The sequence below is a fragment of the Canis lupus genome, chromosome 1, assembly GCF_048164855.1.
Source record: "Canis lupus baileyi chromosome 1, mCanLup2.hap1, whole genome shotgun sequence".
Lineage (NCBI taxonomy): Eukaryota > Metazoa > Chordata > Mammalia > Carnivora > Canidae > Canis > Canis lupus.
Window position 1 is genome coordinate 111,121,724 of NC_132838.1, and position 20,491 is coordinate 111,142,214.

General features: G+C 54.5%; 1 protein-coding gene across 1 annotated transcript; it reads right to left on the reverse strand.

Annotated features, from left to right (window-relative positions):
- Positions 1-648: 648 nt before the first annotated feature.
- On the reverse strand, positions 649-7,412 carry CEACAM16 (CEA cell adhesion molecule 16, tectorial membrane component; the record flags this gene model as incomplete). The annotated part of the gene is made up of 4 exons (XM_072784253.1): positions 649-2,952; positions 5,136-5,414; positions 6,416-6,691; positions 7,013-7,412. Coding segments are annotated over 4 exons (1,359 nt in total), but the record flags the coding sequence as incomplete, so codon positions are not given.
- Between the last annotated feature and the right edge of the window lie 13,079 nt (positions 7,413-20,491).

The window sequence follows — 20,491 nt, forward strand, 5'->3', positions numbered from 1 at the left end:
GTTTCTTTCTTCTTCAAGCTGAGTCTGTGATCACCATTTCTGACCAACACTAAGAATCTGTCTCCTCTGGGACATCGGAGTAGGGCCTGTGACAGGAGTTAGAAGACACCCTTTCTCTGGTTTCCACTCCCCCTGCTCTCCATTCCTCATCCCCACACTACCCCATTTGCATTTAGAAGATACAGGAGATATTTTTAGGGTTGTGCAGGTGATGTTTGAGAGAGACATGGGGTGAGGGCAATCCCAGGACAATGGAGGACAAAAAGGAACATCTTTGGTTAAATAGAAGGAACCCCTCACAAGAAATTTGGTCATTGCCTGTCCTGAGCAGCCTTGTTTCGGGCCCAGTGGAGTGAGGTGCAGCATAGGGGAAGACCATGTCCTCCAGAACCCAGCTCTGTTTGGTGTCCCAGGAAAGGGGAGCCTTTGACCCACTGGGAAGCAGGACCATCAGCTATAACCTGAGGAGGGGTGGGAAGAGCCTGAGGCCCTGACACTGAGCAGTAGGGACTTGCCTCACTGTCATTTAGGCATCCCTGTGCATGCATGCACCTAAACTGAGAATAACCCCAGGTAGGAAAGGAGGTGAGTGTGGCCACCAGGATATGGCAGGGTTGGCGATCATAGAAGGAGAGGCTGACACATACATGTGTTCACCAGGACATTTATGGCCTCTGTGGTTCTCCAACAACTCAGCGAAGGAGTAGGGCCCTGTCCGTTCTAACTCTAGCGTGGAAGCAGGAGAGCAGCTGACCACGACCAATCCGGCATCCTCACTGGGAGCGAGTGGTCCTCCACTGAGAGGGAGGAGACGGGGAGGACGGAGGACGGTGTGAAGAGTTCTTCTCTCCGGAGGTCCCCACGGTCACAGCTGTGCTGCTACTCCAGGGCTGAGGGGGGCATGGGGCAAAAGGGTGGAAAAAGCTGTCAGGGAGGTAGAGGATCAGCTCCCAGTGCCCCCACCCCTCGTGCTCCCCTGCCCACCCCCAGCCTCCCACAGCCCCAACCGCCCCACGCTCAGCCTGTGTCAGGTTCAGGTTCAGGAAGGTGGCGTTGGTCCTCATGCGGGGGAGGGAGGTTGACTGTGAGGAGAGAGACAGGTTGAAAAGGAATTCCGAGGCTTTAGGGGGGTGGCCTGCTGCCATCGCAGAGCATTCTACCTCCAGCACTGCCCCAGGACCAGCGTTTGATGAAGAGGATGTCTAGGGGGTACCTGGCAGTGATTGATTTCTGATCCTGGAAGCTTCACATCTGAGCTGGGAGACGCCATCCCTGACTTAGGGCTTCCAAAAGTGTCTGGTCTGATGGTGGGAGGTGAGACTCCAGACTGGAGAATGACCTAGTTCCCAGTGTCATTCAGTGTCCTGGTCTAATGTGATGAAACCTGTCCTAGGGACATGGCCTCTTGGATCTCCAGGGATGCCCAGTCTGATGGAGGAGACCTGGTCCCTGACTCTGAGAGCCCCCAGTCTGATGGCGGAGACCTGGTCCCTGACTCTGAGAGCTCCCAGTCTGATGGAGGAGACATGATCCTTGACTCTGGGAGCTCCCAGTCTGATGGAAGAGACATGGTCCTTGACTCTAGGAGCCCCCAGTCTGATAGAAGAGACATGGTCCCTGACTCTGGGAGCTCCCAGTCTGATGGAGGAGACATGGTCCCTGACTCTGGGAGCTCCCAGTCTGATGGAGGAGACATGGTCTTTAACTCTGGGAGCCCCTAATCTGATAGAGGAGACCTTATCCCTGATTCTGGGAGCTCCCAGTCTGATGGAGGAGACATGTTTCCTGCCTCTGGGAGCTCCCAGTCTGATGGAGGAGACATGGTCCCTGACTCTGGGAGCTCCCAGTCTGATGGAGGAGACATGGTCCCTGACTCTGGGAGTCCCTACTCTGATGGGCAAGCCATGGTCTTCAACATCAGGAAAATTCACAGGCTGTTGGAAGAGACATTGTTCTTGAACATTGGAAACGCCTTGTCTGAGGGCAGAGATGCGATTCCTACCATCTAGAAGCCTCTATCCTAACGGAGGATTTCACTTTATGAAAAAATTCCACCCTCTGATGGTAGAAATTCTGTTCATACTCTTACTGTAATGCAAAGAATGAGGCACAATTCCAATAGTCTAGGATCTCCCAGTCTAAAGAGGGAGGTATGATCCACTTTCATTCTATACATCTAGTCGGGATGTAAACTCGGGAGGTAAACTCCCATCATTAGCCCATTTTCCCAATATAGTAGCAGAGACAATATCTCCTGTGTTTTAGAGTCTACCCATCTGCAGGAAAAAGGATGCCCTACTCTCAGACTATGTCTCTTCTTTTAAAACCTTCAGTCTGGTGAACCTCTTGTATGAGAGAGAAGGCACGGAAGCCCCCTGTAGTGGCCTTCAGTCTGATGGAGGAGGCCTATCTACCCCTAGTCTAGGTCATCAGTTTGATGGAAGAGGAAAGAACTCCATTTGGAGATCCCCAAGTCAGATGGAGGAGACTAAGTCCCTTCTTGCAGTGTGATGGGTAGGCATATCCACCTCGATCTATGTTTCCCAGCCTATGGAGGATGCAAAGCCTCCTCTTGGAAGCCTCTATCTGAAAAGAGACCCCCTCTGCCCCCTCTGATACACTCACGGGCCACCTGCAGCTCCACTTCCAGCGTCTCTGTCTTGCCCTGCAATGTGACGGTCTTGAGCATGTAGCGGCCAGCATCCGTGAGGTTCAGCTTCTGCACCAGCAGTGAGCAGTTGGCGAAGCCCACTTCCCGGCCTGTGTGTGCGGGGCCTGCGATCCAGTTCCCTGACGGCAGTTGGCTGAGCAGCCGGTTGGGCTCGGAGGCAGGCCCGCGGTACCAGGCATAGACCAGCAGGTCCTTGGGGTAGCCCTGTACGGTCAGTGTCACGTCCTGGCCCTCCATCGGCTTGGTCGGCACAGGCACAATTGTCATGGCAACTGCTGCCGCTGAGGAAACAGTGAGGGGGCTGGGTCAGCCTGGCCTGCACTGGGTATGGCATCCCCCTCCTCCCCTCAGCTGGCTCCTCCATGCCTCCCCACAACTGGCTGGTGCTCCCCCCGTGCGAGGTGCTGGGAAGGAGACAGAGGAAGGAGCTGACTTGTGTGATAGTGGAGGTCGGTTTTGTATCCCAACAATGCCTACCAGGGAGCTGTGTCTTCCCCCATGAGACTGGGAGACCCCAAAGGATGGGAGCCATCACTCCCCCATTAGACTAGGAATTTCCAGCCCTTGGGGGATATTTCTCCCATTTAACTAGATGACCCTAGAGAGTCAAACCATGTCTCCTCCATCAGATCGAAAGTTCTCAGAATACAGGGACCATGTCTCCCCTATCAGATTGGGAATTCTAGAATATGGGGGGGGGCATTGTATCTCCCCTATGAGACTGAAAATTCTCAAAATATGGGGGCCCTGTTTCCCTTACCAGAGAGTTGAGACTTGTATACCCCAGGCCGTATCTCTTCTATCAAACCAAGAGGTCTCAGAATGTGGGGGCTATATAGTTTCTTATCAAATCAAAAGATTCCAGAGGGTGGGAGGCCATGTCTCTTCCATCAGATTTGGAATTCCAGATTATTAGGCTGGGTCTCTCCAATCAGGCTGGGGACCTCAGAGGTTGGATAGGAGCATGCCTATCTTATCAGACTGGAAATTCCTAGAAAGTGGGGGGGCTTGTACTCCCCCATCAGATTGGGAGTAACGCAGAGGTGGGAACTGTGTCTCCCCCCATCAGACTAGGAATTCTCAAAAAAAAAAAAAAAAAAAAAGACCATGTCTCCTCAAGACCACATCTCTCCCATCAGAGTACCAAATCTCCCCCAAGTGTGGACTGTCTCCTCCATCTGACTGGAAGCTCACTGAGGGTGCATGTCATGTCTCCTCCATCACTGCTTGAAAGTCCATGGAGTGTGAGGCATTGCCTCTTCGCTCTGACTGGCAGTTCCTTGAATAAGGAAGTCATGCTTCCCTATTCCAGGATCATCTCTCCAAGAGCAGAGACCATATCTCCTCCATCAGATCAGAGTCTCCCCCAGATGGGGGCAGGGTGGTTTCCTTTTCCTCTGTCTCTCCCTGGCACCTGCCACAGGGTTGCTGACAGTTTAAGAGGCCCTTGGGGGCGCTGTACCCACTCCCTGCACATACCTGCACACTTCGACACCCCCCATCTTGGCCTGTACGGGCAGGACTTGGGGCAGCACCTGAGGTCATCTGGTACACCCCCCTGTCTCTTGCCAAGACCAGCTGCCCCAGGTGGGGTGGGGCAGGAGGTACACTTACCTCTGGGGATGCCATTTCTGCTTTGGGTGAAAGAGTATCCACCCTTTGGATGAGACCCAGCCTGTTAGTAGGAGGGAGGGGGAGGGAAGGAGGGCAGGACTGTTCCCACTGTCCCTGGGGGATAGTGGCCGCTTGGGAAGGAACCAAGGCAGAATTAACGAGGCCTTCATGTTCAAAGCCACCATCCCCAGGGGATGAGAAAGTGTCCCCTGAGGATCCTGATAGCTCTCAAAACACCAGCTGTGTCTATACTACCCCCAGTCCCCAGGCTGTCTAAGGACAGGGGCAAGGCAATGCCTCCCTGGCTGTGTTTTTCCACTTGCCAACAACTGGCTGTGATTTTCCGTGTGTGTATGTGTGTGTGCACCTGTGCGTGTACACACACAGTCATCTGGGCCAGATCACTGCATCATCTAGTTGGCTGCACAGAAGTTCAGCTGTCTGCGCGGAGGGGATGGGCCAAGGCCCTCGGCAGCTGTGGCGGGCTGGATTTAGAAGGGGGGGGCGCTCACACAAAGGGACGTCTGAATGTTTTCCCGCTCTGCTCCTGCACAGTGCGGACAAGGTGGCTCCCTTCTCACGTTGTCACCCCTCAGGGAAGAGTCTGATTCATTCTTTGTTTTCCGAGTGACAGGATATGGGCTGTCTCCTTCTGTCCCCCAAATGAAGAGGGGAGGACCACCGGACATGCCACTTTGTCACTTGGCCAAAGGATGGGTTGAGAATCTCTTAATTTCCAATGATCTGGTGGGCCAATGGTGCCCTAACTGTTGGAGGAGTGGCCAAACCTTCGCGGTCCACCTGGGCCTCCATGGGGGAGCGGGTGGTGGTCAGGCCGGGGGCAACTCACCGGTGAGCTTGACCACCACTGAGGCAGATCCGGAAAGCAGGGTCTTGGGGTTCTTAGCAATACACGTGTACGTGCCCTCCTGGGCCGCTGTCATGCTACTGATGTTGAGGTGGTCTCGCCCGTTCTTGAGGGCACGCCCGTTGAAGGCCCACACGTACTCGGGCTCTGGGCAGGACTGGGACACACACCACAGGGTGAGGGATGTATTGAAGTCAAGCTTGATGGTACAGCCTGTGCGGGCAGTAGAATCCTGGAGGATGGCCACGCGTTCTGGGCCAACTGTGGGGGCAGGAGGGAGAGAGACACGGGGCAGTAGAGGGACAGGCGAGTCCCTGGCTTCCTCTCCACCAGGCTGGGCCCCTGGGGACTTGTGGAGGGAGGAAGCTCTGGTCTTTTCTGGATCCCACACAGATCTCTAACTTGCTCTAGGATCCCGAGAATCACTTTCCCCTTTCAGGGAATCTGTTTTCTCTTCTGTAAAGAGAGGGTGTTGGGCCAGACCAAATTTCAAGATATTTTCGAAATCTATGGCCCAAGAAGAAGAAGAAGAAGAAGAAGAAGAAGAAGAAGAAGAAAAAGAAGAAGAAGAAGAAGACTAGACTATCAGTTTCTCGTAAGTCACTCTAAGAGTCTAGAATTCTAGGGCTCCAAGGGTCAATGCTTCTAGTCAATGCAAGAGTCAGTGCTTCTAGGTTCTAGGATTCTAAGATTCTAGAAATCTATGTTTCTAAAATTCTAGGTTTGGGTGGCTCTAAGATTTTAGAATTCAATTCTAAGGTTCTAAGAATTTCTGCTTCTAGAGTTTCTAGGATTCTCAGAGTCTAGAATTCAGTGCTTCTTAAATCCAGCATTCCCTGGTGGTAGGATTCTAGGCTCTAAGTTTTTCTACATTAGCGGCCCTTGCGTACCTCTGTGATTTATTTGCCCCGGATTCCACACTGCATATCTGCTGCCCCTGGGAATGACTCCGTGCTTTGGTTACATTTTTAAATTTTACCTCCCCTCCCACCCACCACTCCCTTCCCACCTCCCTTTCAAAACCAACCAGTCCTGTGTCCTTTCCTGCAGGTACTGCTTCAGACTGAAGGATTATTCCATTTCTAGGGTGGTTTTTTGTCCTTTGGCGATGGGTCAAGTGCATTTTAAGAGGGATCCCTGGCTCCTAAGCCCAGCTCATCTACTGACCCACTGTGTGCCCTCGGGTGCCCTCTCCTGGCCTCAGTTTACCCATCTATGAGATTTGGGCACTGGGTGTTTCTAGTGGGGCCAGGAGGACTCACAGTACACGGTCAGGTTGATGGGCTCGCTGCGGCTCACACTGACCGGGTTCCAGACCTCACACTGGTAGGCTCCAGCCTCCTCCCTGCGGATGCCATGCCGGGTCAGCACCCGGCCATCGGGGGACTGGCCAAGGCGGATGGCGATGGGCAGGGCTTCGCCGTTGAAGAACCAGCGGACCTCAGCGGGGCTGGGGCTGCTGCACATCAGGCGTAGGGTGTCTCGGCGCTCCACCAGTGCCGTGTTGTTGGCCATGACCACGGGCTGGGCCAGGATCTCTGTGGGGCAAGAGACAGAGGGGGAGGGGGCCGGGCACTGCCTGCTTCCCCGGCCACCCCCCTCCCCAGGTCGAGGGGCATGGCTGGATCCTGGTGGTGTCCCTGTACCCCGCCGGAGGGGCAAAGAATGGGATAAGAGGTAATCCTGGAAGCCATCCTGAAGGAGGTGAGCATTTTAATTTTATTGTTATTTTGTCTTTTTTTTGGTTTTAAATTTTTACCTTCTTTTTATGTATTTATTTATTTTTTTTATAGAGGGACTGGGAAGGAGGTGGGAAGGCTGGCTGCGGCAGAGGGGAGTCCGGGGGTGGGGTGTCTCACCATAGACCTGCAAGTGTCCGTAGCCCACCTCCGTCTGCAGCTGCCTGTTGAGAGTCTGCAGGATGTAGGTGCCCGAGTGGCGGGGCAGGACGCCCTGGATGTCCAGGCTGCCATCGGGGCGCACAGCCTCCCGCCCTGTGTGGGCCGGGCCAGGGGTCTCGTCGCCCGTGCTCACAATGTAGCTGGCCACCAGGTAAGTCAGGCTGAGAGTGGGTCCCGCGTACCAGTTGTAGGCAAGCAGCTCCCCCAAAAGCCCGTGGACGGCCAGCGTCACGTTGTCCCCCTCAGCTGGCTGGGCGGGCTCGGGAGTGATGGAGATCTCGGCCCCCACGCTCAGAAAAGTGGCTGAGGAAAAGGAGCCAGAGGGCCCGGATGAGGTCGGCTTGACCACTGCCTTCGTTCAGTGAAGGAGGAGATGTGCACTCCTGGCACACGTGTTCCTGGTATACAGTAAGTGCTCAATAAGTGCTGGCCAGGTGCAGGGTCTGGAGTGGGCCTGAGGATTGAATTTGTCGGGCCGTGCCAAGAATCTGGCAGAAAGCCTTGCACACGAGTGTGTAGCACGTGCTCAGCCTGCAAGAACTCTGGATTGCATGGGGCCCAGAGGGTTTTCCCGTCCTGAGAGTCACCAGACCGAGGCTTTCACAATCAGGCGGGCTCATCTAGGCCCCGGCTCAGCTCTCTGCCTCTCCAGGTCTGACCACAGCAGAAAGTAGGGGTGTGATGAATTGACTCCACCCCTTTCCTTTCAACCCCGACAGATAAGCCCCAAACCTGCCTAGCTGGTCAGGGCTGCTTGGGTTGGAATTGTACGTGTGCATGTATGTGTGCATGTGCGTGTGCGTGTGCGTATGCGTGTGTGTGTGTAGGCCTGGAATGGGTGTCCATGGCAGTTCTCAGGGAAGAAGTGCTCGCATGCCTGGCCTGGTTTCTGGTACTTTCCAGACTGCTAAAGCTAGGGCTAGGGGTGAGTGCTCTCGGTGTAGCACTCGGCCCTGCTGCTACTGGCTGTGTGACCCCGGCTGCTGGCTTCCCCTCTCTGAGCCTCCGGTTTCTCGTCTATGAAGTGGGGGGTCGTGAGTGGGCCTCCTGCCTAGGGTGGTGGTGAACACACGGGCAACGTTACCAACAGCTCCCGTGGCACAGTCGGCGCTAGCCAATGCTGCTTGTTATGACCTTCAAACGACCCTGTGAGTTTAGCCCGTTTCATAGACGGGGAAATAGGTCGAGAAGGGGAAGGCACCTGCCCAAAGCCACATCCCAGGGAGAGGCCGAGCTGCTGGCTAGAGCTCACCCCGGACAAGCTTCCGTGGCTCAGTATGGCTCTGCCACACCGAGCGAGCGAGCAGGATCAGCGGCTCCTCTGCTTGAGCTCACGCCCTGATTCCAGAAATTTCTGAGGTTCACCCTACAAACCTCTCTGGGTGGCCGTCCCTGGCCAGCCCCACGCTGGGTGCCTCCTGGAGGAGCAAACGATGCCCTCCCTACACAGCATGCTGGGTGCTGGCTCCCACCTTCCCTCTCCCGATCCCAGGGATCCCCACCCTTCCCCCCAGTGGGCTGAGGTTGTGGGGGGCTCCATTCTTGCTCACCACTGAGGAGGAGCCAGCTGCACCCGGTCACAGCCATCTTTCGCCCCCAACTTGGTCTTGAAGACGGCGGTGGTGGCGTCCCAGTGCTCCGAGGCCCTTCCTGGTGGGGACCTGGCTCTGTCTGGCGCGGGACCTGGGAGGGTTCGGTGATTTGGAGCCGGGGGAGATCACCTGAATTTGGAGGGATCGAGTCACCAAGGATCTGGGGCCCCATTTGGGTACCAGAGCAGGTGTGGCAGGCACGGGCCAGGGGCCACGACCCGGCCAGGCCTCCTGGGGCGCTGCCTAACCTTCTTTGTGCTGAGGGCCCGGGTCTGGTACCAGGAGAAGAACCAGGTCGCCAGGGAGGAGGAGGAGGCGCGGGGGAAAGATTTTAGGGCAGTTCTTACTCGGGGCCCACACCTCGGCCTCCCTGGCAATGTGGGGGTCACTGAGGAATAAAACCAGCGACTGTCGTTTCCTGGCCTTGGCACCGTGGGTGACTGTCAGCTTGTCCTTTCAGGGGATGTCCCCCCAGGTGGGCACTGTTTGCAGAGAGGGAAACTGAGGCACTGGCCACAGGCTCTGACTTGCCCAAAGTCCTGCAGGGAGAGGGAATTTGAACCCTGTTCTGTGTGCAAAGCCACACAGAAGGAAGGAGGCTGGGCGGCTACTCACTCTCTTTGGGGCTCTGCTCCCACCGGCCCCCGTATGGGGCTAAGAAACCCACGTTCCCTCTTCCCTTCTCGGCCTTGACAGCCCTGTCTGTCAGGTGTGTGCGTGGAGAGTTTGGGGCCAGAGAAGCGTCCGGGTTTGACCTTGGCTCTGCACTTGGGCGAAGCGGGGCTGGAGGCAGCCCCTTGCTGAGTCTCCGCGTGCTGCTCTGAAAAGCCGGGATGGTGGAGACCCTGAGAGCAGTTGGTGAGCTGCTCCGTGTCAGGCCTTTGGCCAGCAGCCGGCAGAACGGGCCCCCAGGGCGAGGTCTGCTTGGTGTTACTATTATGAAAAGTGTAGGCACGGGACCTGGTCCACTGTCCCCTACCTCCACGACCCGGGGCAAGTCATGGAACCCGCTGGGCCTCAGCGTCCTCATCTGTGAAATGGGAATGATGACAGCACCCACCTCGTAGGGCTGTTTTACTCAACAAATATTGCAAGAGCATCTCCTGTCTGCTGGACAGTGTCCTGGGTGCTGGTGGGGCTGACGTTCGTGGGTAAACAAATAAAATATTATGTTGGATGGACGTAAATGGGGAAAAATAAAGCCAGGAAGGGGGTTTGTGATTTTCATATGTAATTATTTAAATTTTATTTATTTATTCATTAGAGAGACACAGAGAGAGAGGCAGAGACACAGAGGGAGAAGCAGGCTCCCTGCGGGGAGCCTCATGTGGGACTTGATCCCAGGACCCTGGGATCACTCCCTGAGCTGAGGGCAGACTGCTGAGCCACTGAGGTGTTCCCGCATTTGTGATTTTTATTTTATTTTATTTTATTTTATTTTATTTTTTAAAGATTTATTTATTTATTCATGAGAGACACACACACATACACATAGAGGCAGAGACAGAGGCAGAGGGAGAAGCAGGCTCCCCGCAGGGAACCTGATGTGGGACTCGATCCGGATTTCAGGATCATGCCCTGAGCCAAAGGCAGGTGCTCAACTGCTGAGCCACCCAATTTTTAAATTGGAGCTGGAGGAGGGGATCAGGGGAGGTGTTTCTGGAAAGGTGAGGTTGGCAGAGGCCGTGGGGGATCTGGGGAAAGTGTTTTCGACAGATGTGTTATATTGATCTCTTGATGGTTCTGGGCGCTGGTCCTTCTCAGGCCCCAGCGGCCTGCATCTGGGCAAGGGCCGTACCAGTGGCTCCCCTGTCCTGGTTTGCTCTTCCTAGTTTGCATCCTGTCCTGAGCTACCCTTGCAGGGCGGGGCTCTGATGGGGGAGTGGCGGGAAGTGTGGGTGCCCTGGCGCCTCCTGTTCCCCCCACCCCACCTGCAACCTCACCTCATCCTTCTTTGTCCTGACCCAGGCCTCTCCCAAGCCCATTCAGGATGCCTCCCCCCAGATGTCCCCTGGGCACCTCTCACTCACCTTGTCCTAAACTGACCTTGGCATCTTCCCCCAGACCTGTTCCTCCTCTTATCAGGGATGGCGCCACCGTTCACCTGTCACTGGGACAGAGAGACCCAGGACTGTGTCCCTGACGCTTCCCTCCTCTCTCCCCCTAGCACGCCACACCCTGTGGCACCTGCTCTTTCTCTTTCTCCCTGTCCTCCCTGCCCTGGTCCAGGCATCACCCTGCTCCTCATCTGGCTTCCCCCAGGAGATCCTCCCAGGTCCATGGGCCTGGTCTCACCCTCCCTCCTTCCATGTGCTCAGAACCTGCCATGACTCCCCAGTGCCCACAGGAGAAAGCCCAGCTTCTTGGCGTGGCCCACGAGGCTCTGCATGGCCTGGCCCCTGCCTACTTGCCCAGCCTCATGGACACCCCCTCCTCCTGGGAACTCTGTGCTCCAGTTATTCCGCCTCACTTATGCCCTCTCCGGCCAGCAGATCCCTGCTTTCCTCTGCTCTATTTCATTGCCTGCCTCCTCCAGGAAGCCCTCTGGACTCTCAGGCTGGGCTAGGTACACCCTGGGATCCCCAGTCCCAGTCCTGACCACCCTGGGTCCTCCCAGTCAAAGGGTGAGCCTGTCTCCCCATCTGGACTATGAGTCCTAGGAAGGCAGGCCCTGGGCTGTTGTGGTCACTACTGTGTCCCCATTGCTGCCCAGCTCAGGGTTGGGGTTCAAACAGTGTTTGTGGAAGCCGACACCAGGTGTGGATGACAGAGAGGAGTCCCCAGGGAGGCCCGGGTTTCTGGTGATTTGCTATCTGGTTGAGGATGTGAGGAGGCCGTGTCTCTGGGAGGACTGAGACACATCCAGGCTGTCGTCCAGACTCGGCCATGGCTCCCTGCCTTGGTGGCGTCGTGCTGATGGCTCTCTGCTGTCCTTGCCTTTCCGGATCCACCTGCACCCTCCCACCTCCCTGCCTCTCCTCTGATGCTCCTGAACATGAGCCTGGATCCTTGAGTCCTTTGAAAGCCGAAGTTTCTTGAGTGTCTGCTGTATGCCAGGCCCAGAGCTGGGCAGAAAGTGGACCAGGTGATCCCGGGCAGAGGCCTGTGCCTCTCTGTGCAATGGGTAGTGGGGGATCACGACACTGACCTCCCTGGGATTCCTCTGAGAGGGGGGCTCAGTGCCGGACCTGAGTGGGCTCTGGGTACATGGGTGCCACTGTTCCCTCACCAGTCAACAGACATTTCTTGAGTACCTAGTATGTGCCAGGCACTGTGCCAGGCGTTAAGCTACGGTCATTAGTGGAACAAAAATCTCTGCCTCGGAATCCCTGGGTGGCGCAGCGGTTTGGCGCCTGCCTTTGGCCCAGGGCGCAATCCTGGAGACCCGGGATCGAATCCCACGTCGGGCTCCCGGTGCATGGACCCTGCTTCTCCCTCTGCCTGTGTCTCTGCCTCTCTCTCTCTCTCTCTCTGTGTGACTATCATAAATAAAAAAAAAAAAAAAAAATTAAAAAAAAAAATCGCTGCCTCACGGAACTGACCTTTGGTTTGGGGAGATAATCAATAGACAAATAAACACAAATGCATATAACTTTATGTCAGGTGGGGATAATGCCATGGGAAAAAAGAAAGCAGGGGAGGGAGTAGAGGTGGCTTGGGCACTGGCTTATGTCCAGCAGTGAGAAGATGTTGTAGGGGGCAACCCTGGAGTAGAGACTTAATGAGGGAGCCATGCTGAATCTGGGGGAAGAGCATTCCCCAGGACACAGCAAGTGCAAAGGTCCTGAGGCAGGAGTGTTTCAGTGAGCGGAGGGAAGAGTGGAGGGGCCAGTGAGGGAACGGGGGGGGGGGGGCAGCGATCCTGAAGGGCCTCGTGGGCCATGGGAGGACTTTGGCTTTTACTCTGAGACCAGAGCGATGAGAGCACTTTGAGCAGAGAAGGGATGGGGGCTCTGGTGTTAATAGAAACTTCTGGCTTCATTGTGGGTAACAGAGGAGTGGGGAGTGAGGGTCTGTGCTGGGAGGCCCTGGCAGGGGATTGCAATAGTCCAGCTGTGTCCCAGGTAGCCACGAGCCACTAGCTTCACTAGCTTATCCGAATTGAGATGAGCTGTGAGTAAAATGACCACACCAAATACTGAGGGCTTATTGCAAACCAAAAAAAAAAAAAAAAAAAAAGAATGTAAAAATAAAAATAGATCATCCTTTTTTTTTTAAGATTATTTATTTATTTATTCATGAGAGACACAGAGAGCAAGAGAGAGGCAGAGACACAAGCAGAGGGAGAAGCAGGCTCCATGCAGGGAGCCCGACGTGGGACTCGATCCCGGGTCTCCAGGATCATACCCTGGGCCGAAGGTGGCGCTAAACCGCTGAGCCACCCGGGCTGCCCTCATTTTTTATATTGATTCCATGTTGAGATGATAACATTTGGGCAGCCCGGGTGGCTCAGCGGTTTAGCGTCGCCTTCAGCCCGGGGCGTGATCCTGGAGACCCAGGATCGAGTCCCACGTCGGGCTCCCTGCATGGAGCCTGCTTCTCCCTCTGCTTGTGTCTCTGCCTCTCTCTCTCTCTCTCTCTGTGTCTCTATGAATAAATAAATAAAATAAAATAAACATTAAAAAAAAAGAGAGATGATAACATTTCGCATATGTTGGGTTAAGTAAATGCATTTCACCTTTTTTTTTCTTTTTTTGTGCTTTTCTTCATGTGAGGCCAGGATGTCTTCTGCTGCATATGTAGCTCGCGTTCTTTCTGGGATGGCGCGGGCCCCACCCGGGAGGGGGGAATTGGCTGGGCCTTGGATCTAGTTTCCACGGATGCTCTTATTCCTTTTGACATTGTCAGTTTTACCCATGACGTCATCGGGTGCCCCCTCCCTCCTGGAGGATCCATTTTGCAGCCCAGAAAACTGAGGCTTGGGGCCGTTGCCTCAGGAGGTTGCAGTGGGCAAGCCTTATCTTCTCCACCCAGCAAAGGCAGGCTGGGGACAAGGTTCCCTGATCTTGTTTTGTCAGCCCTCTTATCTGGCCAGCCACGTCAATAGCTCCCTGGGGAGCCGGCCTGGGGCCCTGTCCCTCTGTCTCCAGCCTGGGATCCCGCCCACTTGGGCTTAGTCAGTATTTGTTAGATGGAAACTGGCCTGGGCCCCTGTGGCGGACCCTTGTCCCATCCTCCCCGGCAGAGACCTTGGAGCCCAGGGGCTGCTGGAGCGGTTCCCTCGGTGAGGCCAAAGCAGGTTTCTGACCCTCCCGCCCCCCCTTATCTGTGAGGGGAGGCCTAGGTGCTGCAATATTTACTCATGGACCTGACCTCAGGGTGTGGCTTCCTGTGCCCGCCTGCCAGGCGAGGTCTGGGCTCGGTCCTGGGGAGGCTGTCCTTGGGGAGAAAGGACCCCAGATGCCCTGCAGTCCTCACCCGGGGGAGAGCACCTGAGCTGCCCTGTGGGGCGGGACGAGTGCATTGGAGGAGAGAGGGGAAAGCCTTTGCACAGGCCCTTCCCTCTGCCAGGATCCTCTGCCCACCCCCCCTTCTCTCTCTCGCCTAGTCCACCCGGGGTTTTTCCAAGTCCTTCAACCATTAGACAAATATTTATTGAGCACCAACTACCTGCGGACCGTGCATCCCTTTCCTTGTGGGGTGTAATCCTGTTGGAGGGAGAGCAATGCTAATCGAAAAACTGATAGATCATATCATGTCGCGGAGAGATAACTGCTATAAAAAAATAAAGGAGGGCCAGAGGGTAGAAGTGACGGGGGTTGTTGCTCTTTTAGCTAGGGAGGTCAGGAAGGGCCTTTCTGAAGAGACATGTGAGCTGAGACCTGAAGGAGATGAAGGAGATGACGCAGGGTCTGGGGACATCTGGGGGAAGGGTGTTTGGGGCAGCAGACACAGCAAGTACAAAGGCCCTGAGGCAGGAAGGTCTTTGGTGAGTGTGAGGACAGCAAGGTGGCTGAGTGACGGAGGGGGCAGGGGGAAGAGGTGGTTGCAGAGGGAGCAGGGGACCTGGGAAGTAGGACTTTGGGTGCAAGACGGCCCTTTGTAGGGGAGTGGGGTGATGGTAAGGCCCAGCTTAGGGTAAGAGAGCCAACGAGCCACAGAAGAGAAGGATCTAGGTCTGGAAGGAGGGGTTGCGGGGGGCTGAGTTGGTAAGTGTGAGAAGCTGGGCTTTTCTGGAGTTAGGGAGGATGGAGGGGAGCAGAGAGAGAAGGTCAGGTTCTCTGGGGGCCCCCAAAGGTCCAGAAGGCCCTGAGCAGGAACCTGGCTAGATGTCCTGTCTTTCTCGAGCCTCATTTTATCCAGCAGGAATATGGGAAGGGGGTAGATTTGGATTTAGAGTTATGTAAAAACAATTTAATAACTTTTTTTTAAAAAAAGATTTTATTTATTTGAGAGAGAGAGTGTGGGCGTGAACATGGGGGTGGGGGGAGGCAGAGGGAGAAGCAGACTCCCTGCTAAGCAGGAAGCTCGATGTGGGGCTCGATCCCAGGATCCTTAGATCGTGACCTGACCCAAAGGCAAACACACAATCACCTGAGAGCCACCCAAGTGCCCCACTTTTTAAAAAAAATAACTTTATTTTGGAAAATTTCCAAATTCCACACATTTCCCAGCTCCCTCCAATCTTGCTGCTCTTTCCCTAGCTACCCCTGACCTATAGTATTTGAAAGCAACTTCCAAGCCTCTTATCGTCTTACTCATAGATGCCTCAGCCTATATCCCTAAAAGATAGGGACTCATTAAGAAAACCACACAATGTCATATTTTTACCTAACACGTGAAAATGTTAACAAAAAACACTTCCTGAATATCTTCAAATACCTAGTCAGTATTCAGATTTCCAGTCTCATAAACATCATCTCATTCTTAGCTTCACTGGGGCATAGTTTTCTTTCTTTCTTTTCTTCTTCTTTTATTTAGGGATTTTTTAAGTAATTTTTGCACCCCACGTGGGGCTTGAACTCACGACCCCGAGATCAAGGTGGCACGCTCGACCAACTGAGCCAGCCAGGTGCCCCTGGGGCAGGATTTTCATAGCACAGAGTTCATTTTCCGCAGCCACCACCAGATCTCGTTTTAGAGCACCTTCGACACCCCCGAAAGTTTCCTCGTGCCAGGACCCCAAAAGGGCTCGATGTTTTTGAAATGCTGACTCCAGCAGCGGGATGCTTTCCACAAGCGAAATCTTCCATGCCACCCCAGGGAGGTTAGCAGATAAAGGAGGCCCGCAGGGCCGTCAGGGGCTACACCTCTGCAGCAGGCCCGCCAGACGGACTCTTTCAGAGGGCAGTGCCCCCTGCCTACAAAGGGGTTGAGTTCGGGAGGGAAGGGTTTTCCCCATGAATCATAATCAGTCTTGGTCATGGGCCAGCCCATTTCCTTCCCCAGACAGCCACTTCCTCGTTTGTGTGATGAGGAGCCACAGCCCTGAGAATCGAGTGGTGCTGGGGACTCAGAGGAAGGGAGTGGGGGTCCGCAGTGAGCCTTGGGGGGCAGTGAGCTTGGGTGGAGAGGATGAAGGAGTCCCGGGGCTCCTAGTCCCCAACGAGGACACTGGTCTCTTCCAAATCGGGCTGCTCAACACAGTGCCTGGAGTTCCAACCTTAGCGATCTCTCTCTCTCTCTCTCTCTCTCTCTCTCTCTCTCTCCTGTGAGCGGTGCCCTCTCCTAAGGCAGAGCCCTCTCTCTGCTTGGACACATGGACCCCAACACGGTCGCAGCCCTGGGTGACATTTGGTCCTTGACGGATCAGAATGAATAGGAGAGAGAGCCAGGTGTTAGGCTCTGAGGCCTGTTTTCTTTTTTTAAAGATTTTATTGATTTATTCAATAAAATCTCTCTCAGAGAGAGAGAGAGAGAGAGAGAGAGAGGGGCAGAGACACAGGCAGAGGGAGAAGCGGGCTCCCTGCAGGGAGCCAGAGGTGGGACTCGATCCCGGGTCTCCAGGATCACGCCCTGGGCAGAAGGCGGCGCTAAACCACTGAGCCACCTGGGCTGCCCTCTTTTTCTTTTTTTAAAAAAGATTTTATTTATTTATTCATGAGAGACACAGAGAGGCAGAGACACAGGCAGAGGGAGAAGCAGGCTCCCCGCAGTGAGCCTGATGTGGGACTCGATCCCGGGACCCCAGGATCACACCCTGAGCCCAAGGCAGGCGCTAGACCGCTGAGCCACCCAGGTGTCCCTGCCTCAGTTTTCTTATCTGTAAAATGGGAACGCTCAGAGCGCTGCCCCCACAGAACCGTTGTGAGGATCAGGTAAGTTGAGAAACGTGAAGCGCTCAGCGCAGTGCGTGGCCAGGTTACGTCGCCTCCCCCTAGACCGCCAGCTTCCTGAGTCGGGGCCTGTCCTTCTCTTCATGTCTCTGGAGTCCAGGCTTCATTCAACAGAGCTTGATGTCCAGTAGCTGCTCAGTGAATGTCTGTCGACGAATGAGTGGAGGTGGCCGGGTACAGCGAGGGAGGATATGGAGATAACGAGTCTGCCCACGTGTCACTTATTCCACACACGTTCCTTGATCCATTGCCCTGGGCCTGCCCTGCTGGGTGGTGCTGGGACCCATCTGTGACCGCGGGGTGGCCTTGGCCCAGCCCTTCCAGGGCTTACAGTCCAGTGGCGAGACAAATCTCTAGACAGTGACCACCCAGAGTGGGCAGAGCTGAGGTCGAGGAACTCAGGAGAAGGACCTGACTCAGCTTGAGTGTCAGGGGGGGCTTCCTGGAGGAGGAGGTGTCTGAGCTGAAGACCTGGAAGACCAACGGGGGTGGGGCCGGCAGGGTGGAGTGCTGTGCCTGTGGGCATGCCCAGAGCATGGGGAGCAGAGTGGGAAAGGCCTGGAAGCAGTTCAGGGGATGATAGACTGCAGACCACAGGGTGGGGGTGAGCGTCAGGGGTTGCTGAGAGGGAGGCTGAGGGGCCTCCAGGAGCCAGACCTCCCAGGGATTTGCAGGCTATGATGAGAACCTGGACTTTAAGGGCACTTGGAGAGCCATGGGTGGTTCCAAGCAGGGAGGAGGCACTACTGAGTTTGGGATTTAGAAAGATCCCTTGGGCTGTCTCATGGTGGGAGGATGGGAGGGGGCAGGAGACCAGGTAGGGGGATGGGGAGGTGATGGGGAGAGACGTCCTGGCCCAGGGCTGGGCTGTCGAGACCCCAAGCTCAGGAGGCCTAGGAGGTAGGTTCTGGTGTTTGCCCCCTTTGAGGGAAGGAGACACCCAGGTTTTGGGCCTGGGCAGCTGGGTGCATCCTCTGAGCTCTCAGAAGGGTACACAAAGGCTAAAAAAAAAAAAAAAAAAAGAAGGGTACACAAAGGGGCGGAGGCTGGGGACAGGTGCCCTGGGGTGGGGTGCAGAGGTGCTCAGAGCAGCCAGGGCGTCTGTTGGCCTGTGTGGTCCTCTGCTGCCCCCTGCTGGCTCTGCATTGACGAGTGCTGCTTGCAAGTCTGGCAGAAAGGACGGACCCAATGAACCCAAACTCCAACCAGTGATAAAAGATGACATTTCTGGGGCGACCATGCACCCATGTTCACTACCCCCCCCCCGCCCCCGGGTCTCCAGCTGCCTCCTGCCAACTCACCGAAGTGAATTTCAAGAGTGACCTCTCAAGCCTGCCCTCTTCCTTCCCTCCTCCCTCCCTTCTCTTTCTCAGTTTTATTGAGATATAATTCACATAACAGACAATCCACCCGTTTAAAGTGTACAAATCAGGCAGCCCCGGTGGCCCAGCGGTTTAGCGCCACCTGCAGCCCAGGGCGTGATCCTGGAGACCCGAGATCGAGTCCCACGTCGGGCTCCCTGCATGGAGCCTGCTTCTCCCTCTGCCTGTGTCTCTGCCTCTCTCTCTCTCTCTCTGTCTCTATAAATAAATTTAAAAAAATCTTTTAAAAAAAGTGTACAAATCCAGTTGTTCTTAATATGTTCATAGGGCCACACAACCATCCACATGATCGATTTTAGAACATTTCCATCACCCCGAAAAGAACCCCTGTACCCCTCAGCAGTCACTCCTAGCCCCCCATCCCTCCAGCTCCTGGTGACCACTCATCTGCTAGGAAGCAAATCCTAGATGTCTCTGTGGATTTGTCTATTCTGGACAATTCCCTTTCATGGAATCATATAATATGTAGCTTTTTGTGTCTGGCTTCTTTTCATTCAGCATCATGTCCTCGAGGTTCATCCAGGTCGTCCCATGGCTCAGTACTTCGGTACTTCGGTCCTTATCCGAAGGCCGCATTATATTCCATTGTCTGGATACACCATGTTTTGTTTCTCTGTTCCTCTGCTGATGGATATTTGGGTTGTTTTCACTTTTGGGCTATTATGAACAGTGCCGTGAGCATCTGGGTACAAGTTTTCATGTGGACATGTTTTCACTCCTTGCAAACCTAGTCCTCTTGCATTGTGAATGCAATGCCCCTGCATCCCATCAGCAAACCAGACACCAGGGGGGGTCCCCCATTCCAGCTCCCCAGCTTTCTTGGCATCTGTTCATTCTTCATAATATTACTCCCCTGGGAGTTATGTTTGGTGCCATTTGTTGTCAGTTCTCTGAGGATAGGGATATCTGTTGTTGTTTTTTAAAGATTTTATTTATTGATTCATGAAAGACACACAGAGAGAGACAGACACAGGCAGAGGGAGAAGCAGGCTCCCTGCAGGGAGCCTGTTGCAGGACTCGATCCCAGGACCCCGGGATCATGACCTGAGCCAAAGGCAGATGCTCAACCACTGAGCCACCCAGGCATCCTGGGATCTCTGCTTTGTTCTCAGCTATCTCATCAGAGCCTAGAAAAACTGCACACAGCAGGTGATCAATAAATGTTCGTTGAGCTGATGAACGAAACTTTTGACACACTCTTCTCCCTCATCCCTTACATCTAACCCAGGGCCAAATTCTGCCAATGTTTTATTCTAAATATCTCTTGGCTCTATGCATTTCTTCCACCAGCGAGGCCTGCCACCCTGGTCCAGCACCTGCTGAATGAATGAATGAATGAGTCACTGGATGAAGATGTGGATGGGTCTTCCTAGGAAGTTCTCTCAGGAAAGCATCGTGGCAGAGAATGTGGCCTCTGGTGTGAATCCTGATGGGGTATCGATTGGGCTGTTCATACATATCAGTTTTCCTTATTCTGAATACACGGAAGCATTGCACCTGCCAGCGCTCTTGACATTAGGTTGTATCATGTACCCTCCTTTGGCCAACGAGCTGTGAGTGGGAGTGTCACTTCTGGGTGAAAGCCTTTAAAAGTCTGCTTTGCCGTGTCCCCTCCCTTTTCCGGCACAGTGACCGACTGTGAGAGCCTGGTTCCTGAATGAGGAGATGTGAAGCCGAGCTCTCCTGACTCTGGGCATGCCCTCTGCACTGAGACCACCGTGAAGCCCGAGCAAGAAATAAACCACCGTTGCTATTTTAAGGCACGGAGATGGTGGGGTTGTTTGTTACTGCAGCCTAACCCAGCTCATCCTGACCCCAACACTGGCCTTTCTTTATACATGGTGTGTGACCTTGGGACAGTCACTTCCCTTCTCTGGGCCTCCATTTCTCCATCTGCAAAATGGGAATAGACAGTCCCAGCCTCCCAAGGCTATTCTGAGAATTTGAGAAGTTCAGACAAGTAAAGACACAGAGGCCCGGCTCTGTTTACTGGAGCTGTTGCTACCGTCAGTCATGCTTATGCTTACGCCTGGTTTTGTAGCGGTGAAGAAGAAGACCTCACTGGTGACCCCAGTGCTCTCCCTTTAGGGATGTATTTGAGGGACTGTGTGACGCTATCATTTCTGCTCGCATCCCATTGGCCAGGAATTAGTCACATGGCCGCATCGAGCTGCAAGGCATTCTGGG